Source organism: Calonectris borealis, chromosome 1 (genome assembly GCF_964195595.1).
Source record: "Calonectris borealis chromosome 1, bCalBor7.hap1.2, whole genome shotgun sequence".
Taxonomy (NCBI): domain Eukaryota; kingdom Metazoa; phylum Chordata; class Aves; order Procellariiformes; family Procellariidae; genus Calonectris; species Calonectris borealis.
In genome coordinates, this window is record NC_134312.1 from 189,280,304 (window position 1) to 189,303,814 (window position 23,511).

General features: G+C 42.4%; 2 protein-coding genes and 1 long non-coding RNA gene across 4 annotated transcripts in view; 2 read left to right on the forward strand and 1 right to left on the reverse strand.

Moving 5' to 3' along the window:
• Window positions 1–12,242, forward strand: part of ITM2B (integral membrane protein 2B) — a 28,299-nt gene extending 16,057 nt beyond the window's left edge. Inside the window, exons 2-6 of one of the 2 annotated variants that reach the window (XM_075139601.1) lie at window positions 1,758–1,886; window positions 4,014–4,220; window positions 6,243–6,353; window positions 10,069–10,219; window positions 11,520–12,242. In XM_075139601.1, the coding sequence (XP_074995702.1) occupies window positions 1,758–1,886; window positions 4,014–4,220; window positions 6,243–6,353; window positions 10,069–10,219; window positions 11,520–11,608 (687 nt within the window). In that variant the 3' untranslated portion in view covers window positions 11,609–12,242. The remainder of the gene's footprint in view (window positions 1–1,757; window positions 1,887–4,013; window positions 4,221–6,242; window positions 6,354–10,068; window positions 10,220–11,519) is intronic. The other variant, XM_075139602.1, reaches the window with a different exon arrangement.
• Window positions 12,243–14,222: 1,980 nt separating this feature from the next.
• LOC142077670 (uncharacterized) lies at window positions 14,223–19,588 on the reverse strand. The gene is made up of 3 exons (XR_012671964.1): window positions 19,256–19,588; window positions 18,319–18,413; window positions 14,223–14,723 (listed from the first exon to the last, which is right to left on the reverse strand). It is a non-coding gene; the product is annotated as an uncharacterized LOC142077670 (long non-coding RNA).
• A 276-nt stretch (window positions 19,589–19,864) lies between these two features.
• Window positions 19,865–23,511, forward strand: part of RB1 (RB transcriptional corepressor 1) — an 80,076-nt gene continuing 76,429 nt past the window's right edge. Inside the window, exons 1-2 of the mRNA XM_075142225.1 lie at window positions 19,865–20,076; window positions 20,382–20,499. Of these exons, the coding sequence (XP_074998326.1) occupies window positions 19,982–20,076; window positions 20,382–20,499 (213 nt within the window). The 5' untranslated portion in view covers window positions 19,865–19,981. The remainder of the gene's footprint in view (window positions 20,077–20,381; window positions 20,500–23,511) is intronic.

Below are 23,511 nucleotides of genomic sequence, written 5' to 3' on the forward strand. Positions count from 1 at the left end.
CACTTTGCCTTGTAATGTATCCCAGAGATGTTGGTTGGAGGGGGCCTCTGGAAGTCATCTAGTCCAAACTCCCTGTAGAAACAGGATGGTTGCCAAAGCAAGATCAGCCATGGCTTTGTCTAGTTGAGTCTTGAAAACCTCCAAAGATGGAGATTTCACAACCTAATTTACTGCGTTAGTTTGCGAAGTAACGTAAAACAAAATCTGTGAAATATCTTTGGAGTTCGACTCTAAATATTTCTGAATCAGATTTTGGCAGCCGTTGCCTGGCAAAGAAGCTGCATCGCCACTTCTGTATGAAAGATAATTGCAGTATACTGTAAAGGTGGGTTTCACATCCCATAATTTTAGCTACATATGAATTAGGTACCTAGTTTGTTAACCAAGGAATCTCGCTCTATAATCAGTGTAAAGAAGTCCCTCCAAAAGACTACTTCTCCCTCTCAGGGATGGTTGGGAAGAGTCGTTCTCAGGAAGCGCTCCTTTTTCCCCACCATTTACAGGGAGGGTCCCGTCACCATTTGGTGTCAGACTTGCTTAGATGGCTTCAGCCAGATGGGGGGCATTCCTTCCCCACCGGACCAGGGTAGCATGGGGACTACACTCACAACTCTGTTCGAGTGAGAAATCATTGTAATTAGCAAATACTGCAAAAAAACCACATGAGGCAGAACATTGACTGACAACCATAGCTATCGATGCCTTCTCAAGTGCTTCCCTCATGCTCTTCCTTCATTTTCTGGTTTGGGGTTTTTTGTTTATTTGGCCATAATGATTTCGCCTTGGTCATCATGCTACCCTATTGTTTTTTTGGGTACAAAGGGGTAATGAATTGCTTTGTATTTATTTGAATTCTGATGTTTTCCCAGGATTATCGTGGCTTGGAAGAGGGTGACTCAAAGATGGGGGTTTTTTTGGTTGGATTTTTTTTGTTTTTTTCTTCTTTTTTTTGGATGTGAGTTTTGCAAACGTTTGGGGGAGGAAAGAGCATTGTGATGTGGCTGATAGAGGAAAGATTTTGCAAGCGGCAGTTTATTGCTTAGGATGCCTGTGGGGACTGCATGGTTATGCAAACTAGTGCCCCAAAGGGGAAACATCCTGTCATTCCTTTAGCATAACATGTACAGCGTTGGCATGGCCAACGCTGTCTTAGCACAGAAAACTTCTTTAACTAGAACTTACAAAGCATCTTTTTTTCATTCCGACTCCTATTATTCTGCCAGCAAAGAGGTGGTAAAGTCTCTTTCTTCCTCATGGAACAACATAGGAAAGGATATATTTTGCTGTTGTTATTACCTTTGATCTTTTGTTCGTTCTTCAGGTTCACTTAAATTGCATATACCAAGATGAAAAAGAATCTGACCTTTCTGAATTGACTTCCTCGCTCTGCTGTTGTTGCATGGATGTTGCGTGACAATGGGTATTTTTCTGCCCGCAATCTGTGAGGTGGCTTGCTGTGTGTTATTAGATATCGCGGGAGATTTTGTTATATTTTTGTCTTCCTTAAGACTTAAGTCTGCTGATTTAGTCAGTGACATGGCATTAAAAGTGAGTGTTAGTACAAGTTTTCCTAAACCTCAACTTAAATAGATCTGTTTTAAACTTTACCAAATAAAGTATGTTTCCAAACAATTGTGATAAAGTGCATATAGCCTTTGCTGATGGATGCAATGTTTGTAATTGCTGGGCCTGAGCTATCTGCTGTCATACGTGCCTGGGGAACAGTGTGTTGAAGGTCTCTCTGTGATGCATTGCAGGACCCTGAGGATGCTGTGCCTGTTGGGCAGAGGAGGGCCTGGTGCTGGTGCATGTGCTTCGGATTGGCCTTTATGCTGGCTGGCGTGATCCTGGGGGGTGCCTATCTGTACAAATATTTTGCATTCCAGGTAAGTTAAATACATTTTGTCATGGGAGGGTTGCGGTTTTCTCTGTTATGCTTTATTTTTAGAAGAGGGAAGAGGAGCAACAGACTAAACGCAATAGCCTTGCTTCTCCCATTTTTATCTTTCTTTAGATCTTGCCTATCTCAGCTTTTCTAAAGGCAAAGTGTATCGCCTGCTCTGAAGTTACCTGTTGGCAGAGGAGGGCAGGAACGAAGCTGGCAAATAAAAGAGCGCAACACTTTTGAAAACCTTACTTTGCAGAGAAAGGATTATATCTAAATAGGACTTGGGTTTAGGAACCCCAGTGGTGTCCCAGATTTTCACCTGCTCTCTCTCCTGTTTCACAGTGCCCAATACTGGAGGTGGATTAACCCCTTGAAAGCCTCCTTGTTTGACCCCAGATTTCCTAGACGCAGGCGGTACTGCTAACGCACAGGAAAGGGACTGCTGTCAAAGCAGTGCGGTGCTCTCCTCCTTCTTAGCCTCCACAGGGATAAGAAATACAGGCCCCGCAGGGGACTTGGGAGAAGCACAGTCAACGTGGTTAAACATGCTCTGTCAAGTCTAATCCACGCTGACAAGATTAGACCTCTGCCAAAATGTATTTTCAGTCTTTAACAAATGGCACCACTGCAAGAGGAGCCCTGGGAAGGCAATGGTGCCAGGGAAGTGGAGCATTTACCTGAAACATGGGAGATCTGAGTTAAATATTGTCTTTCTCGGGGGGAATCGTCACTGGGCAGCACTGGATGTGCTGGGCTGTTGCCCGCGTGGTGCGAGCACACCCTCCCGCCTTCAGAAACTGCCAGGGTTGCAAGATTCACAGAGTCAGAAAGGGAGAGTATGAGCAAAACGTGAATCCCTCTAGCCCACTGGTTAGTGCACATAATTATAAGATAGAAATTCTGTGTTCTTGTCCCTGCTACCAGGATTTTTTTTCCCCCCGTTTTAGTAGCTGCTAACATAGAAGGCAAAGTAGTTAAACATGAGAAATTCTAGCTGAACTTGCAGTTTATACTCTCCGGCTATCACGTTAACCTAATTTACAGGGGAGCAGTAGTGTTGCAAACGATGCTTCAACAGCATAGCGTATCTTGGTGGAGTAACAAGCTCAGAGTAGCTGAAGGCCTGCTGTGTTACTAACGCATGTTTCATCCGCGCTTAGCACCACGGTGCTCCACCTTTCACAAGCCAGCTAGCTGAAACGGAAAGTGCAGTTTAATTCAAACCTGTGGTACTTGTTTATGAGTCAGATCTGGGTTGAAGGAAACATTAAGAAATTGAGCTAACGTTGCACTGAAGACATGTTTTCAGTGTGAAACTTTAAATGGATGGCATGCGCATATGCATAAGTTGTATGTTTCTAAAACTATCTGGCCTGTAAATTTGGTATATGACTTCCTCTGACTCGGGATTTTATTTTACACTTCACTTAGGTAACCTGCCATGTGTACTGTGACAGAATGACACAAATTGGTTGTTTTAAATGCTTTTTATTACCTTTTTGTCTTTTAAAACTGTTTAAAACAAAAAATAATTTACTTTAGAAACTGACTCTCAAAACTTCTGAAGCCTTGCAAAACTAAGCAACTTCACAGAATAATTGAGGTTGGAAGGAAGCTCTTCAAGTCATCTGGTCCAACCCCCTGCTGCAAGCAGGACCAAATTAAGAGTTAGACTTGCTTTTTAAAGGTGATTTGGATGAACAATTTCGATGTCTTAAGTTGTAATTATTAGCTGCAGTTAAATCATAACAAAATAATACTACTACTACTAATATGCATGCATATAGATGTAGGAACTTCACTGTCTTTCTAAAAATAAGATGCAATGTGCCATGGATAATGGATGCAAAATAGAAGACTAGATTTTAAAAACCTGCTTTTGGGATCCTGTTTTCCTTGAATTCAAGGGAAGGACTCCCCCTGGGTTCAATACAATCAAGGTTTTACCCATGGTCCTGTTGTAGATAGCAACTGGCTCCTACTTTGGTGTATGAATCAAATTAAAGGGAAAACATTTCATCTAGTCTGACAAGTTTTTCTTCTCTACAGTGCTTTGAGAATATTAGTTTTAAACTTCCAACAAGGCTACTGATGTTTTTGTTGCTGGGTTGTTTACTGTTTTTAGCAGGGTGGTGTGTATTTCTGTGGAATAAAGTACATTGAAGACGGCTTAAGTTTACCTGAGCCTGGGGCAGAGGCTCAGAGCGCTCGCTACCACACTATTGAGCAAAATATTCAGATCCTGGAGGAGGAAGATGTTGAGTTTATCAGCGTGCCAGTCCCTGAGTTTGCTGATAGCGATCCTGCTGATATCGTCCATGACTTCCACCGGGTAAGAAATATTTATGAAGAAGTTCAAAGCATTTAAAACTTGAAAAATGTTCCCCCTCAGTCATCCTGATAAATGTACTCCCTAATTATTGTGGTGGGGGAAGGCGGAGGGTGGAGGAGGCAGCAGAAACGTTTTGATCAGCAGCAGACTGCAAGCAATTATTAACCAGGCATTCAAAGTACATCGTGATACAATCATCATGAGGTAGTTTGTAAACCACCATTTGCAAATACGGTTCTGTTTCTAGAAAGGGAAAAATCTTAGAGCTATTTCCTTTCCTTAGTATGAGGAAGTAAAGAGAATATAGTTCTTGCTGTGCTATGTCCACCGAGCCAGAATTTGACCAACTGCTGTGGTGCCGAGGGCTGTCGTAGCTTTGACCTCAGCTTGCAGGGGCTGGTTGCATCTGATGTCACTAGGTATGTTCAAGCACCTCCAGAGGTTGCTCTCGTAGCATAGCTCAAAAACCCCGAAGCAGCAGCAGAAAGGGAAGGAAGCGACCAGCTGACGGACCGCGGAAGACAGCTCGTTTTCCAGATGCTGTAGGAAACCTAGCAGAAGCTAAATTTTCCTTGTGCACCACAGGCTACTGTGATTCCTAAAGGCACTGAGCCAGGGTATCAAGGCACGTTTAGCTGTGTCTTCCTCTTTCGTAGAAACAACTTTGATTGACAGGAATCGTGGTAATAAATTTTTGGTAAGGCAGTTGACAGGCCTGCAGCTCTCGGAATTAATGACGGAGCTGTAAAACAATTAGAAGCCCTTCTTTTTCTGTATCAGCCTGATGGAAGCTGTCTGATAGCGATGAAATGTTCTACAGCTGGTTTCCAGGCAGCTAAATTTCTGTGACCATCTGAAGACTTCGCTGAATAGCTTTTTTAAGCAAGGCTGAAAAAGAATAGGGAAGCATCCTATTTTTTTATGCAAACTTCAAAGTTTCAAGTTTTCCAGGCAGAATGAGTGCTATCTATCAAATATTCATAACCAGATTTGGAGGAAAACATTGCTTGCTTGAGCTATGTCACTTAAAAATATTCCTGAATATATTTAGGGAGCTTCTGTTAAGAGTTAGAGCAAAGCTTCTAAAGAGGGAAAACCAGAAAAAAATGCTGTATGTAAGAAGTGAATAGGAACAATATAATATTAGAAATCTACTTTTTGATTTAATGGCTTAAAGGCATTGCTCTAAAGGTCAGTGCAAGGATCATTTGCCATAGGCACATGTACTTACTCCCATGTAATGAGATTAGTTGCACTGATGATTGCCGTCCTATTGCCGGTACTATTTTGACTGTTGGGCTCTTGGTGCTCAGTATTTTATATATGTCTGCAGCCTTAGAGCTTTCAGAGCTTGAGATAATGTCTTCTTTAGCAAGAACAGATGCAGTAAAACACAGCTCAGTGAACGCAGCCACAGGATTCAGCAGGATAATTCCCTGGGCTTTTATATCTCCGTTTTTATCAAATAATGGCAAATATTGCAGTTCAGGTACTATAAAGATAATAATTTAGCTATGAATAATCATTAACACTTCAAGTCAGTAGTATTTTTGAAAATAAAAGGATTTTTGTTGTGTTATCTGTAAAAGTATTTTTTTCTTCTGTATTTTGTTCTTACCAGCAGCTTTTCTCTTTTACGCTATAACAAAATATAAAAGCGTGGAGTTTAGAGCAAGGTTTTTGCCCTGTTGTTTCAAAATGCAGGCACTAGGAGAAAATGAATACTGTACTTGATTCCCTAACAGCTCAGATGCACCTTTGTAATTTCATTACTGTAATGCATTTGAGCTACTTATCGCCTGCTGCCTTGCGCAAATCCCTGTCATAGATTTAAACTCTCATCCAGACTGCCTTTTATTTCTACACTTACCTACCCTCAAATTGGAGTTTGCTGGACAGACTTTATAGTGAACAAAACAATAGTTTGAAGAACAACATGAGGCAATAGCGGTTTAGCAAAGTCTGTATGTGAATTTTCTGATGTTTTTGTTATTTTGATTAAAATAAATATTTCCTCAACAGAGACTCACTGCCTATCTTGACCTTAGCCTGGATAAGTGCTATGTGATTCCTCTGAACACTTCAGTTGTTATGCCGCCAAAAAATTTCCTGGAGCTGCTCATCAACATCAAGGTACAGTTAATTCATAAATAATTTGTTCTTAAGACAGGGAAAAAGGAGAAATTTTTTTTTCCCCCAGAACTCTGACATTCACACAAGGCGCATGTGTTAGAAAGTTGACGGATCACTAGAGATCTTTGCAAAGAGAGAAAACAGTCTATAACCTTCTTAGTTAATTAACTACAATCATGAAGGAATTACTAATTCAGAGGAAGGCAAACAAACCTGATTTTATTCTTCGATGCTACAAACTGGGCTGACAAAATTGTGTAAATGTGGTGTACCTAGACTCTTTTGATAGTAGTCTTTGTGTTTTTTAATTTATAATCCATTGTGACTAAAGTTTCCATAAAGCATGTATGCGCTGGACTAAGACTGGTTAGCGGAGAGGCTTGAAGCAGAGGTACTGGGAAATCCTTTTAATGTGGGTAAAGCATAGGTCCCTAGGGTTGGCCCCTACTTTGACCTGATCCAGTGAGGTGATGTACGAGAGGTGCGTTGGATGCGCTGTGAGTGCGCAGGGGAATTGGATGTGGCACCACATGTGGTGGGCTAGCGCTGCATGTGCGTTCATGAGGCTTCCAGCAGCCGTAAGATGGATCTTCCTGTTTCCAGGGAGGTTTTGTAGGAGTGATCAGGATTTGGATTGTATGATTAGCAAAGCCCATTTAAGCAAAAGGGTTTTTAGTATAGCCAGATACCTGGTTCTGCGACCACCAGATCTTCAGAACAAGATTCGTTGTCCTTAAAAACAAGGACCGTGGAAAGGACTGAGATACCACAATCACTGAACAACCAAACATGAGTTTTCAGTATAATGTTGTGGGAGCTCCTAATGGCTTCCCAGCAGGGTTTGATAATTGAACACTACTGCCAGGCTTGTGGTGCTGGTGCTGGCTGGCTTGTCACCACCACGGGGACACGCTGTTCTGTTAGTAGTAGTTACTGGGTGAAACATAATGGCCTGTGAAATTGAGGAGGCCGAAGTCGATAATCTAATGGGGTCTTTTACTAATTTAATATGAATCATCTTTATCTTTTTTTTTAACTCTTACATATGTGTGCTTTTAATGCATATTTAAATAGTATTTACCTTGTTTTTCAGCCTTCTGGTTTCTTTACAGAACAGCAAAACACTCTGGGTGGGGAAGAGAGCTGCTAACTAACTAGTGTCTAAGTGTCTAAGATTTGGAGAGAGTGTTTTAAATTTTATTTTACTGGGCTTTTGTAACTTTAGAGTTGTTAATATCATCTTTGGGCTTGCATCTCTCAAACAAAGCTTTGGAATTAGGACTCCAGGAACCATTTCAGCCATTTCTGAGTGGTTCATGTATATAAATAAATTTCATGTGAAAAATTACTTCACAAGTATGTCCTCTGCTGCTTCTTTGCTGCCTATTTTGAGAGTGGCTATTTAACCACACTTTCATTTCCTATACATAAGGATGAGGTGGTGTCTGTAAAACTCAGTGACCCCATATTTTTTTACTTTGTGTTACGCTGTTTTGTTTCCATTTTTAGTTCACACAAATTCCACTATTAAAATCTGTTAACTTCCTAGTTTGTCATTAGTACTAAATCAAATATGTTTGGTTTACAAGTAAGAGGATAACCAGGCATCACGCATTTAATTGAAAATCTGTGTAAAAGCAAACTCTTTTGATCATTGTCCCCAACAGCGAGTGCCCTAATTTTATGAGACATCTGTTTAATTCTCATTGTATTAACAAAAAGCTGTGGGCATTTGATGTCTCAGAAGATCAGGCTAAATGTTTTGTAACTGAAATTTGGGAAACTATTCTGCAGATGCACAAGGTGAGTAAATTTCTGTTCACTGTCCTGCAGTCACACTGGTTGCACAAGGAGAAAAATGTATGAAATTGAAGTGCTCGTTTCATTAAAATGAGCTCTGAATACATCCAGAGGGCGTTTTATGAAAATAGAGGTGCTCTGGGCTGTTTTGTTTTTTTAAAAAAGCCATAATTTTAGCCTACAGAACCACATTTCTATATATTAATACAGTTTGCTTGAATATGCAGACAGTGAAAGGTTTCCTTTCCTTGGGAAACAAGGCTGAAACCCAGGTATATTTGTTCATCCACCTCGTTCCCGTTGTTGAGCCAACGGGCCAATTTTAACCCTATGCGATGCACAGGAGGTCTCAAAGACGACGATATTTGCGGCTCTGCTGGATCCCAGTGCTGGGTAATTGCTCCTGCAGCACTTGGGCAGAGGAGATTCCTGCACTGAGCTCCCCCTCCTCTTGTGCCTGCTGGGGTTGGGGGGGTGGTCAGGGAAGTCCCGGGAGGTCCTGTGGTTTGGAGGGCACGAGCCCAGGAGTGTCCTCGCAGGCTGCCCCAAGTCCTCAGCACCGCTGCCCGCCCTGCTGCTGCTCTGCACTGCTGCTTTGCGCTGGGGCTCCCGCGGGGTGCTCTCCTGAAATTCGAGAGACCAGGGGTTAAGATATAGTAATTGACAGTGATTTAATTACCAAATAATGAGTGGGATAATTTGGGAGTGTGAAGTCTTCCAAGCTCTTATTTAAAGAAAAAAAATTGCTGTTGTTTTCCTCATAGTACGTGCTGAAGAAAATTTTCATAATTTAAAGTGAATTTTATACAGTCTTTTCTTTCTTTACTGAAAAGAATAGCATTTAATCAGCTTCTTCTCAACACGTTGCTTAGACTGAAAAGACAGTCTTGTTTTGCAATGGAAATTTCAAGTTGCTTATTGTCAATAAAAAATATAGTGATCTTTTGCCACAGAAGCTGACCTTGTTTCCATAATAAGTGACCGTTTTATTTTTAGAATGCGAACACCACCTTCTCTATTGCCATAAATTAGAATCACACTAACAGGATTTCTTAAATGAAGTAATATTTCAAAAAAGTTGATGATTATTTACCAGTGCCAGCATTAGGAAATCGGCCGATAGTTAAGTATCTGCATCCTAGCTGTGTACAGGGAGGTGTGCGCAGAGCCGGATTCCTCCATCATTTCAGCTGTGGCAAAATAACACTGAAGGCACTAGAAAAGGCTCGGGAAGCCTTTGTGTGTCGTCATGGCTCTTCCCTTTTTCGGTGTATTGCCTTAAAACACATGATATACCACCATGGCTTTCCAATACGTTCCCATATAACATATGGGAGTCGCCATAATAACCTATGGGGCTCGATGGTCTCCTCTTGCATTTGGCTTGAGAGTTGTGACCCACCCTGCGAATACGTTCAAGGCTTCTCAAACCCCATGGACTGCAGCTGGAGTATGCTGCAGCTGGCGTGCTTCGTCAGCAAGAATACGTCCGTGCAGAGCATGCTTCTACCAGCTCCTGTTTGGGAGGAGTTCCCACTGAGGTCTGTTGGGCTGTTGTTAATTAAGTGAAAACTTTGGATGACAAATGCAGGACTGGTCCGAGACAGCGAGTGCTCCCGGAAGGAAACATTTCTTCTCTGCTGAAGACTTTCGTTACTGTAGCAGGAGGGCGGTGGACCTATGCATCGGTGGAAGTTTTGTGACCTTTTTGAATGTAATCGTTATGTATTTCTGTAGTGCAGTGCGGTCATGTTTGCACATTTAGAATAAAATTCTGTGGGTAATACATATTTTGAAAGAATTCAAAGAAGGTATGTCACAGCCATGTTAAAGAAAAACATTGCAAAGTGTTTCTTGTGTACTTAAACCACGAAGAGATGGCTTTTGACAGAGCTGTTATATTTTTGTTCAACAGGCTGGAACATATTTGCCTCAGTCCTATTTGATTCATGAACAGATGATTGTTACTGATCGCATTGAAAATGTAGATCAGCTGGGATTCTTTATTTACCGCCTCTGTCGTGGCAAGGAAACCTATAAACTACAGCGCAAAGAAGCCATGAAAGGTAAATGTTCCTCCTGCGATCTTTTGTGTTGGCAGAAAGTTCAATGCCGCTTGAGTTCGATAAATAGGCTTGATTGTGTTGAAAGGAATGACTTTTATTAAAGTGAGGGTTGCTTATGGCAGTAACCGGCTCTGTGGGCTTAAATATGTCTGGTATTTTCTGTGTAAGTATGGAAATAAGTCATTTTATTGTGCAAAAGTGCTCAAGGCTCCAGTGAGCTAGGAGCTGCTAAAATTTGTGTGTGTGCATGGGTATGTTTTCTGGGGTTCAGGCTTTCATTGATGCTTTTCTTTAATCTTGTTTCTTGACCCACCCGCCACCCCCTCCCCCCAAAAAAACAAAAAAAACCCTTTAATATATGAGAAGCCATAGCCTTGTAGTCCAAGTACAGAATTGCGGGTTCTTCCTGTCCTTAAAGCCACCTATAAATTAGTCCACGTGTTCCTATTTGCATCAGTGAAATGTGAGTAAGAGTTGTCTTCACAGGAGAACTGTAGTGCTTGGTACTCCTTCATGGAAAATGTTTGAAAAACATCATTTGGAAGAGTCTTGACAAGCTGTTAAATACTGCCTTAAAATTTTCACTCAGATTTTACTCAGACTTGCTGCTTTTTTTTTTTTTAATTTAAACTGTATGTGATGTGCAAGTGCACACTGAAGCAGTTTAATTGCTTTAGTCATATTGTTGGACCTAACTGCTTGGGAAAACAAGGAAAGAAATAAATTTTATAAAAATAATTTAGAACAATGTTTAAAAATGAAAAGGTCTTAATAGCAAAATGCAATTCAAAATTCAGTATGTTGATCCTGTGGTAATAAATGAGGAGCATATGCTGGCAATGAGCATTAGTTTGGCTAAAAATTGGTTAAATTCTGTCTTTCTCCGATTCCAAGATGATGATGTTTAAATACTACTAGTCCACTCTTTTTGCCTATAGCGGTTTATTCCTTTGCTGTTCCCTCTCTCACATCCCCACAAGCGTTTTTACAGACGCACAGAGAGGAATATTGGGAACTGATCTGGGTTAAAACTAGCCAGCGGGGGGGTTTTGGCAGGTTGGTTCTAACTAAACCAATACTGCGATTTGATTCACCACGCCTTCAGGATCATTGCCTGCTTCTTGATTTTTCTAAGTACGAATGTGTGCCTATGTGTGTTTCCTCTGAGAGGGGGGAGCGAAGAGGGGTAGTTCTGATTTCTGGTGACATCTTATTATAGCAAATGTAAAACTATTATGTCTCTGATGTACCTCATCCCCTCTTGTGTTTACCATCCATTGTTCTTTACCAATACAAACAGGAATTCAGAAGCGTGAAACCATCAATTGCCGAAAGATTCGACACTTTGAGAACAGGTTTGCTATGGAAACACTCATCTGTGAACAGTAATGAGGAATAGTACTGTTATAGGAGACTTAAAAACTACAGTATGACCCCACCCTTTGTATTGTGTGCAGTGATTATTTTTTAAAATCTTCTTTTATGTAAGTAGTGGACAGGGCTTTATTGCTGAACACCTTCCATATTTTTCATCTCATGATACATGTAAAATCAATATGTTTTAGTTTTTTCCTTATTTTCAGGTGTGGTGTTCTTATATTTGAATAGCAGTTGCATAAAGACTTAGTTGCTAGTGCATTTCATGTGATGAATCTTGAATACTAGGAAGAGAAAGTCTTTGAAATATCCACCAGTTTTTAATTAAGTAAAATTGAAAAGAATTATTAATGTACAAATGGACTGCAAGAGCTACTTCTAACTGTAATATTACCTGCTATATAGTTTGTTACAGCATATAAGACAAACCTGTATTTGACTCTCCCTAACAAAGTGCAATTTGTTTCGTTTTTAAAATATTGTCATATTTACCTTTTTAGATTGATTTCTGACTTGATGTTTTAAAATGGCAAGTGTTTGCTGTAACAATCTTTTAGAAAATTAAGAAGTAACTTATGTTACTAACTTGTATATAATCCATGTATGTGCAATGGAAAATAAACCTTATAAACCTGTTTGTCTAAAAGTCTTGTGTTTTCTTTTGCTGTTACTGGGGTTTTTCTAGAGGAGGGGACTAGAGTTAAATTTGAAGTTAAAATTAATGCTTTTTACTTGCAGTGCTATTTTTAAAAGCGAGAAGATAAAATGCAATAGGTGATGGCTGAGAAATGAAATCTGAAGAGAGAAGCAAGTTTTTCTGTTCCTTTTTCATTTAAAGGCAATATTGTGCTGCTTGGTTGAATTCTGGGTTGGTATTTCCACAATACGTACAACCAGAGTGGAGATCCAAAGCTGACTTAACATGTTGTTAGTGTCTGAAATCCCTGTCCTGAGTATTTGTCAAATGATGTACATAATCTCGAGCGTGCCGTGAGTCAGGCTGACCCAGCTGAGAGCCAGGAGTGTTCACTGCATGCAGGACTTTGCATTTCCCTTTGTTCAACTTCACGGCATTCCTGTCAGCCTGTGACGTTTGATCTGGAGCTAGCTCAAATATCACTAATACCATTCCGTATTGTGCCATTTACACTTAAAACTGCTATTCTTAAAGCAAGTTTAAATCTTTTTATATGATTGGGATCTTTGTAATGGCAGCTTCTGTAGAGGAGAGTGCAGGATAAGGTGTATCGTAGTACCTGCTGTTTTGAAGCTGGTTGCAAGAAAAATTATGGGAGAGAAAAAAAGGGAGTAACGCGCAAAAACAAAGCTGGAAAATCTCTCCCAAAATCCACTTCTAAGCTTCCATAATACGGGAACTGACTTGTCTTTCTGACCTAATTTTGAGCCTTATCAGGAAAGTAGGAATGTTTAATAGAATATTTGCATATTTGTTTGCAAAAAAACCCTGCTTAAACCAATTTTTAAATAATATGCACCATAGGTGTCCAAATATTTTGTCTTAGGTTAATTCAGTTAAGAGGCTTTGGACTAACCTTATTTTTCATCTTTTAAAAGATCTTTTCTTAATATATCGGGAGGATGCTTTACTGGTTTTGGAGCTATTATACGACTGTAAACATGCTATCATCCAGCTTCCTGCTATTGTGAATGTTTGGATTGAGATAAAATAATTTGTTTTAAAGGAAGTTTCTTAAATACACAATACATTTTTTTTTTCTTCATCTGCATTTGGCTTAATTTACGATTTAGTCTTAGTGTAGGTCTTAGATATAAAATGAAACATATAATTGTTACTTTCAGAAAGCTGGACTTTTTTAATCCATTCTTGATAGTGCATGGCAGTCATGAACGTCAAAAAAAGCCTCACGTAGATAGAGGTTAGATGCTCATGTATAAATTATATTTAGATAACTACACTTTGGTATAGATGTAAGCAAGCTGAGAAATCCGCTGGGAAGACTTTAGCTACAAACGTTCAGGATGTTGCAATTGTGTGCTGGCAATAAAGGTCAAATATGTATCAGGAAAGGGTTACTGGTGCGTTCTTTGGAACCCTGTATGACACGAGATTCATGCTGAAGTACTTTTAAGCATGTTTCCTACCTTTTCATGAGCATACCGATCCTATTTTCCGTAAGTTAACATGAAACTTGCTAATTTTTAAGTAAGCCTTGCATCATCTTTAACTTGTTTTCAGAATAATACTCGGTAAGAAACTTTGTCATCTATGGTGTGTCCTTTAATGGAGACACCAGCAAATGAGGCTGCTGAAGGGGTGGCAGAGGTGGGGAGAAATATATTTGTTCCTGTAGACAGGAGGTTTAGATGATCATGCTGCATGCCTGTGTCCCTAATAACTTTTGAGCCCGCTGGATGACAGAAGGGAATTTATTTCTATTAGTAGTGTGAAATAAGCATGGGGAAGGAGGGAGAAACTCGTGTGCGCTGAGCGAAAGCTCCCAGCATGTGCTCCCATCTTATTAAATGCCAGGCAGTTTGTATGGGAAGAAGACTTAAAACACCCTGAGTGCAGGAAAAGCTCCCGTTGGAACTTCTGCCCTCTCAGACGAAGTCGATGAAGCATGGGACACAAATCCATGGAAAAAACTAGCTCTAGGAGCTGCTTGGGCTTTTTTCCTTTTTTATTTTTTAAATAAAAAATGAGTATAATAAACATAGTTGTGCTATACTGAGGAAAACCACATTTCTAGCCCAATGAATTCCAGAAAACGGTTAGTATAAAAATGACCTCATTGGACAATTATCTTTGCAAATATTTTTAAAACTCCTTCTAAGAAAGAAAATGAATCCTAATGCTGAAACACGTTTTGTCACTGAAGTAGCAAAATCGAAGAAGTGCCACTATCCTATGCCACCGTGTTTATTGGGTGGAGGGGGCTGTGTGGCTCTCTCGTGGGTCCCAAACAGCCCCTGATGTTCAGCAGGTCTTTGCATGTGTAAGAGTATTGTCACCAGTTGATACATATGATCTGGGCTTGCAAAACGTGATAAAAGCTCCAAGTCTTCCCTCCTCCTCTAGTTGAAGTCTTGCAGCTTCAGTAAAGAGCCACGGGGCAAGTTTTGGCTTGAAGAAAATACTGAAGGCCTGCAGGACAGATAATGCAAGGGTTTGGTTATCTGGTGCAAGGAGAAGCTGCGGGGCTACCTGAAGCAATGCGCACTGACGTGTTGCACTTGCAGAGACAAAAAATAGGGCCTGGATTCATTTTTTTGAAGAAGATTGTTTCCAGCTGAATCAGTACTGTGGAAGCCAACGGAGATTTATCAAAGCCATCAACTGAGAGGAGCGTTGTCCTCTGGAAAGGTGGGTACATGCTTCTGTTGGTATGAGTTGCGTGGGAGGATGGAAGTCTGACACGGCTGTGTTAGCAGAAGCCTGTGGTTTAGAAATATTAGCAGGGCTGTACTCTTACTGGTATTCTAGCTGTAGGAGGACATTTCACTGTTACGGGGGAAACAACATAGAAGAGCCTATAGTGTTGTTTTCATGTTACGAGTTTTGCTGGAATACTACACACAAATGTTTTCACCTAATTAGGGTATTTCACTGCCATGCATTGGTAAAGAATGTCATCCTCTTAGGCTCACTCTTAACAAAAAGAAAAAAAACAAGATCACAGGTAGATTTCATTCAGACAAATTCATGCCTGTTCACTACAGGCTACAGTTGCTAATTTTCAATTGGTTTTCAGGTTGTCGGTTAAAATTAGTTTGATTCCTGAGAACTACTTCCAGTAGAGCGTATTCTGCTTCTTGTGGGCTTAGGAAATCTTGGAAGAGGAGGCATGGGAAACATCCTTGCTGGGGACACCGCCAGCAGCAGGACAGGGTGTTGCCCGTGCTGGAGCACACTTTCTCATGCAGAAAGAGGAAGCAGAACCTGGAACTGAGCAGGATGGGAAGGAAGGGATTGCGACGGGGTTATTAATGTGGCTGTGTAATTGCAAGCAACAAGAGGGTTGTGGTTGGTTGGTTGGTTTGTTGACCTTTATTTCATTATCAGTTGGCAGTACCAACCAAAATGAACTGCCCTGCAGAGGGGGCGCAGGATGCCCTGCACACCCCAGGGGCAGAATGTGTCTGGGGTTAGGAGTGCTTTGCCTGCTGGGGACACACAGGACGGTAGCTGTGTGACAAAGCACATGGTGTGATGCAGCTGTGCATGCAAAGGCACGTTTTATACTCGTGTCCGGACACCTTCCACGGGAATGATTAGTTTTTCCTGATGTAATTGCACTTGCACTAAGGCTTCATTTGATAAATTACATTAGTCAGGGATTTTATTTTTTAGTACCCTGGTCCTCAATGCTAGCACAAATCTGGGGGTTTGCATATAGGCATCATTACGTGCAGATTTTCTCCATCCAGCAACAATAGTCATAATGTCCTTTCAGATCCCACTAAAATTTGGTGAAACATTTTATTCCTGCCTTAAACTCATCACTGCAGTATCTGAGACTCCAGCAGTGCACTACGTAATGCTCTGAGAAGAGCAAGTCACAGATGTGTATAAATGTGCAGTGTAAATACTATTTTTATTAATAACGTGTATATATAGAGGCTTTGAACTGTTAGAGGAGGCAACATCTAACAAATACCACTCTGTTTAGAGAGAAATGGGTTGAGGTTTGTCATGGTCCCTATGGATTTTACATCGCTGTAGAAATACTAACTTTTAGAAATGGTTTTTATCCTTCATATTTTGAACTAAGTCTTCATGTAGGATACAACGGTATTAGGGGCCAGGCTCAGCAACAAGGGGTACAACCGGCCAATTTCACCCCATCGCACCCGTAAACCATTTCCAGCTTCAAAGGCAGAGCTGATGCCAGTGCAATTGCAAGGCAGCGTTAGCCGGGGAGGTCATGCTGGGGCACAGAAAAGGCCTGGTTCAAACCATGGCCTTAGTGTCCCGGAGGCACTCCTGATGCAGGACTGTCACTTAAGTCCCTCTGTTGCTCCAGGTGGTGCTCCAGAGAAGTCCCTCTTAAGGCCTGGGGCCTGTAGGGCAGCAGCTGGAGAAGAGCTGGCCTGCAGGGAGCCGCAGCAGGTCCGTCACCTCCTCGCTCCTGTTAGCACTTGTACTGGGGCGTTGAGAGGTACAGCTCAGCTCCAGCTGACACTGATGGCAGGGGGCTGGTGGCTCCTGTGCCGTGCAAGGGACGTCTGTGCACAGAAAAGGCTGGCCAGTGGAGGTTATGCCCTCCCATCACTTGCCCTGGTAAATTCTGCCTGTTACAGGCAGGGAAATGAGGTGTGATTTGGGCAGACATTTTTATAATCCCTGAATTCTATAGCCTCTGGGCTTTACTCAAGCAAAAATTCTGCCAGTATTTAGTACTTGGACTAATATCCAGAAGCTCCCAATTTAGTGGTTTTAGTACATACATTTTTGCCATGCATCTCCAGAAGAATGGATTTTATTACAATTGTAACTTAAGTGGTAGACGTCTGTGATAATGTAGAAATTAAGCAGCTGGTTTTGGTAGACCATGAGGTGCACTTAAATCAAGTTTCTCCATCACAAATATTTCATTTTTATGAAAACTAAAACAGTAGCAAGCTTCTATCATATCTGAGCAGTAAGGGTCAAAATAAAAAGGCTTGGTTTCATTTGCAATGAAAGCATGACTACTATTCCCACCGGCAATTACCATGAAACTATAGCAACAGTTTTAAGTGAAAAAACTAAGATAATAAAATTACTTAAGATTGTTTAGCAGCTGGAAACAATGAGTCAGGACTGCCTGACTGGGCAATGTTTCACAGATCGCCATCTGTCTATGACCTACAATTTAAAAGCTGTTGTAGCAAGATGTTTAGAATAAAGATATTGTCAGGCCAGATGAGAAATTATCATTAACACTTTTTTTGACCTTGTACTGTTTCCTTTGTTTCTCTTTTTTTCTTCCCAGTAAGAGCTGCTTTTCTTCTTTCCTTTGTCATTTTATTCCAAAAGCCCAAAGGCTCCATTTAGAAGAAAATGTTTTAAAATACAGGATTACAATATTCAAATCAGCGTATCTAACAATGGGGAAGAAAAGGCGCAGCAATTTACACAGTTTTACATATGCATGTGCCTTTCTTTGGAAGTACATACACACACGTTAAGTCTTCTTACTGCAGTTTAGATGTAGTTACTACATCTGAGGTTCTGGGATAGAGGATTAAAGGTTATTGTAGCTTGATTCATCTGTTGCTTCCCTTCTTCTCCCTCCAGTTGTAACTTGGAGCATTCTGAGATTATTTTTTGGTTGTACCTGTTTATGGAAGGGAGCCCTAAGTGCCTTGCTTGATGAAAATGTGCATAAAATTTGACTTGAGCTTGGCACACTAACAATTTTAGAAAATTAGTATTTAGTCTGAGGCTGGTTGTTAACTCTTTAAAAGGATATGATGTTCCCTAAGCACTAATGCACATGGGGTTATAAGAGCAACACAAATTCTTTGCCTACCGTTTGGATGATCTAGGGCCTGGCTCTGAAAGCATGTTAAAGCAGCTGTTGGGGAAGCTACCCAGGAGGGTATGTTTCCTTCTTGCTGACAGCTGGGAGGGTCTCCACTGGCTCTGACCAAGTTTTCTGAGATGCTTTGCTCTCATTTTAAATTCTTCTGTGCTCTTAAAGCCAGTTGTGAGAGAAGGGCAACAGACTCATCTGTGGTTTAGGGGTTTAGCTTACTTTTCCAAGCTGGTAGATCTGTCTAGTTGTCTGTGGTTCAACTGTAGATGACGTGCAGTCCCAGACTCCGAACCTTCCACAGCATCTGGTATCATCTGATTAGAGGAAGTATTTTGAATGTGCTCAAAAGCAGGGTAAAGTTACTGTCACAGTTTTACTAGAATCATAGTAAGGAATGTCTAAATCTCACTACAGTCTATAACTCAAACATTTCATTTGGCATTTATGTACCTTGCTTTGCCTCAGAAATCCCACTTGTTCTGTTTTCACTTTACTGTAATTGGTTTAATTCTAATTATGAACCAGAAAAATAGACTGTTCTCCTGGTTTTGAATAGTTAATGAGTATAAAGAAAAAGCTTGAACAAATAATAAAGGGTGTGAATCTTAAAAATACTGGTGAATTCTTATTGTATACTATAGTTGTACTCATGTTTTTTTCTTTAAATCCAGAAGTTTGACAGCAATCTCACTGAAACTAGTTGCTTTACAGACAAATGATAAATATGTGCATGTATGAAGAGTCCTTACATACAAAGATTTTGCTTTTTCTAACAAGTTGTCATAATAAAAACCCGAAAATAAATGTGCTCGTTCGCAGCAGTGATCTACATTCTAAATGTGGATATGCAATTGCAGACAACAGAGATTAAGATCTGTGAATCAGGGTACTCAGAATTTGAATCTCACTGGCTTGAAATCCAGAAGATGCCCCAAGCCTGGATAATTTCTTAGATTAAATGTAATTATAATGCACAGTGTTAGAAGTAGTATTTTAGTTAGGACTCAGATGAATGTTAGATTGAGAGATGGCTGTAAAGGATTTGTAATTTCTGTCCTGTTCTACATCTGTATAGTTATTTATTTTTATATATAGGTCTATGGTTCTTCCCATGTCATACAAAAGATGTATCGACTGCCTCCAGCTTGTTGAGTACCTGAAATATCAGAAATAGCTAGGCTATCGTCTCTGGAGTGACTGAAGTATGCGGGAAGATCTCTACTGCCGAGGCTGCAAGTGTTCATTTTGTGAGGAAGCAGCGCTGACCACCTCACCAAGACGTCCTTTCTGCCACCTACGGCTGAGACGGTCGGATGCCACCGCGCCTTCCCGTGCTGCCTCCTCAGCTTCGACTCACTTCAGCTGTAAAACCAAGTCTGGGAGGGAGAGAGACGCCACCGGGCACGGGGCGGCTGTCCCGGTACCTGCCGGCGGCGCGGCCCCGCCGCCATCCCGCCGATACCACAGGGAGCTAAGCCCCGCCCCGCCCCCGAGCCACCGCCCTCGCGCCGCGCCCGCGCTTCGGTTGCCCGGACGCGCGAAGCGGAGCCACCTCCTATTGGCTAGCGGGGAGAAAGAAGCGCGTTCATTGGCTGAACGGCTGGCGCGTGCACCTTCTCCTTCCGGGTTCCGAAAGGCGCCGAGCCGGTCTGTGTTTCGGGGGCGCGGTCGCCGCTCCTCGCCGGCGGGTGGGGTGGGGGAGCGGCAGCCGGCCCGGAAGTGACGGCGGAGCGGCTGACGGTGACGCAGTTTTCCCGCGGTTTGGGCGGCGGGGAGGGGGAGCGGAGCGGAGCGGTAGCCGGCGGCCCGTCGTTACTGCCGCCCGCGGCGGGCGCTTGAACGGCGGGGCCCAACGGCTGCCCGCCCGCCCGCGCGGGCCGCCATGCCGCCCAAGCCCCCCCGCAGGGCGGGCGCCGCCGCCGCCAGGAGCCACCGCGCCAGCCCCGACAGCGGCTCCGCGCCGCCCGCCGCCCCCCGGTAAGCGCCGCCCGGGTCGGGACCGTCCTGCGCGGGCCGGGAGCCGCCGGAGCGGGGCGGGGCGGGCTGGACTGGGGAAGCGGTCGGGCTGCCCCGCGGCTGGAGGTGGCGGGCCCGGGGCGCTGCCAGGGCTCTCTGCGCCCGAGGGTCCGGGTTGTGCCTCTTCCCGGGCTCTTCTGCGGGGTGGGGCGGTGTCACCCCGCGGCGCCCTTCAGCAGCTGGTGTCCCCTCGTAGCTCTGCGGTCCGGTGTACAGCCGGTGTGCTGCACGGAGCCCCCGCTAGTGAGGTCTTTTGCTTTTCCTAGGCTCGAAATTGGCGAAGCTGATTTCGTTGTGCTCTGTGATGCTCTGAAAGTGTCGGAGAGCGTGAGGGAGAAAGCGTGGAAGACGTACGAGAGCTTATCGGCTGTGGATGGAGTTTTAGTGAGTACCTGCTGCGTTGTAACTCATCCCTCTGTTGTGGCGTTGGTCCCGTGCCCGAGTTGAAATATTAAACTGTAACGTTGCTGGACCGGGGACCCAGTGTCTTGCAACCAAGGCTTGTGCGGTATGACTTTTTTTTTTCCAAGTGCAGTTAGACCAAAGTTGGATGTTGCCAGGTGTGTGTCTATATAAACTGGTTTCTATATATTTCCCTTTTTCGTTAATGTTTTCCAATAAAGGTATGGACTTAAGAATTCTTTTAGATTACTAATAAATGACAGTAGAAAACAACACCATGCGATCAGCTAATTCTTCAAACCACAAGTTATTTCAAATATGTCTGAGTCAGCTTTACACGGGTCACCTCATCGTGTGTTTCTGTGTATTTCTTCCCGCTGGATCCTTCTTTATGAGGCTGCAGAAAGGATCTGGAGAAGACTGTTGCAGAGAAAAGAATGTTTGTGTGCTAAACTCTTTTTTTCTACTGCATAATGTTAATCTGTATGTACTTATCGTTGAGGTATTTCCGTTCAAAGTTAGTCATTGGGCATGTGTAAACAGATTAAAATGTTATGCTCCTTCCTGATTTTTTTTTTCCCTTTCTTCTCAGTGTTTTACTGCTGTCTCAACAAGCTGACTCAGAGAACAGCTACAATACAATTAAATCATGACGGAAGCTTTATTATACAGACCTGCATTAAATTTAAAATACCTAGCTGGGGTATTATTCCCAGTGTGTGGGCTAGCATCCATGTATTTGTTGCGACTTCTGCTTGTTCTTCTACAACTTGAGCTGACCTGCCACAACTATGCTGTCACTAGTAATACCTTGCTGTCTGTGGTTTTTAAACCACAGTATGGGTTTACCAGCCCTTGATGCATTTGAGTTTTGCAACGCAATACAGTATCAGTGTGGGAGAGAGACGGTGTACAGCTCTTCCAGTAACAGATACAATTTCCAGCCATGGATGTTCCCAGGGAACATTTACTTAAAAGCATAGTCGAGCTCCTCTATATGAACTGAAACAGGAATAGTCAGTTCTACTGAGTGAAAAAACCAAGGCGGGTTTGAGTATAATCCTGCAAATTTCACTTACAGATGAAATTTTCTTTTCACTGATTATTACCTAGCAGTGGCCAGATAAGACACAGGGCGTTTGCAGCCCTTCTTTTCAGCATCTGAAGATGATCTCTTTTACCTATTCAGAAGAGGGCAATGACTAGATCTTCATTATGACATATAGTTAATATTTATTGTCTTGCAATTAAAGTACAACTAAGGCCTAAGAGCCTCTCTGTGTGTAGGAAAAAGTCTACATTACATTGTGGTTTAATGCAAGACCTTTTCCTCAAACTTTCTGATGTATCAGCAAGGTGTTGAAGTGAGGAAGCTGGCAAGTGTGTGCCTCCACGGGAACCTGTCAGGCACTGGAGTTGCTGCTTCTAGCTGAGACCAGTGCAGGCTCTATTTGAGTGTGAAGTCAAGCAAATTAACAGCCTGGCTGATTGCTACTTCTCTTTCCAAGTCAAGCTGTTATCATGGGGAGCAGGGCTTCTCAGGTGACTCTCTGGTTCAGGTTCCAGGGACTCGGGAGGGGGCTGTATTTAAATGCCCACTCCTTTCTTCCCTGTGGGAAAGGTAATGTGTTGGAGGGTCTGTCCCAGGGTTTGTCCTGCAAGCACCAGCCGTGTATGTTTTAATTAACGTGGTTCAATGCTAACCTGTGCAGTTCTGAACTGGAACAGAAGCTGCTTATGTAGCAGCTTTCTGTTCTCAAGCAAAAGGGAAATGGTAGGACACCAGTTGAGACAAATACCTACCAGAACACTTCTGTTTAACCCTATAGTTGGTTTGACTTGAGGAAGGTTAAATCATCAGACTGCTGATGGAAATAGAGGTAGCATCTAATGATCCCACTCTCAAGCTATTTACAGAGCATAAAGACCTGAAACCTTACTTTCCCTGGCACACTGGCCTTGTTCTTTGTGGTTGATCTTAGAATTGTGCCTGCCAAGCCTCTGAGGATGTGGAGGGGACTTGTAGCGCTAACTAGGAAACGGCGTGGCCCAGACATAAGGTACTGTGGTAACCGGCAGAGATTCAGGGTGCAAGTATGGGCTTGGACCTAGTCTGAACACCTGCTGTGTCCTTACTCAGTGAATATTTAGTGACTTAAAGTGAAAGCATCTATTAGTACTGTTCTCTTTGGGTCACTTAGGATACATGTAATCATGTGCAAAGAGACTCTGCAAACAAAGTATATGCAGCTTAAAAGTGTAAAGCGATTATTTTTGGCACATGCACACAAAAGATTGCTAGGATGTAGTGACCTATCAGCCTGAGTGTGCCTGCACTTCAGTGATACACCTAAAGAGTCTTTGCTGGCCAGGCAGGCATCAGTCAGGAGGAGAAAGGTTGGTATCAGCTGCTCCCTGGAATTAATCCTCTGTGCCATTACCCGCTGAAGCCACTGGCACCACCAAAACTGGCTGATTCGCTGCTTTTTTCCTTCAGGATGTCACACCTTTCCACATTGATATTTTTTGTTTTGAATCTCTGAGCTACTAATGATCCTACTTCTCTCTGAAATTTCACCTTTCTTATCTTGCATAGCTCTGCACTGCTGCTTTTCTTACAGTGCTCTCAACTTACTTGTTTCTGCAGCAATTTGAGTCAAGGATATACAGCTGCACCCTATCACAGCTGGGCCTTGAATCCTTGAAACAGCTGAACGCCTGTGAGAGGTGTGGAGGAGGAGGAGGAAGGTGACGGGAGAGAGATGGTTACATGATCTTTCTGGAAAATTGAGGCTGACTTGTAGTTGGAAAAAGTAGACCTGCAGAGAGAGATTGTTCAAACCACTATAACTGTCTGTTAAATGTGGTGGTAAAGTTTTCCTCTGTGACAGCTAGAGTTTAATTACACTCTTTTACAATGAAATCATAACTTGAAAAATCTCTGAGACAAAACCCCAAACGCTGGTTCCAGAAATGTCGTACTGAATCAGCGCT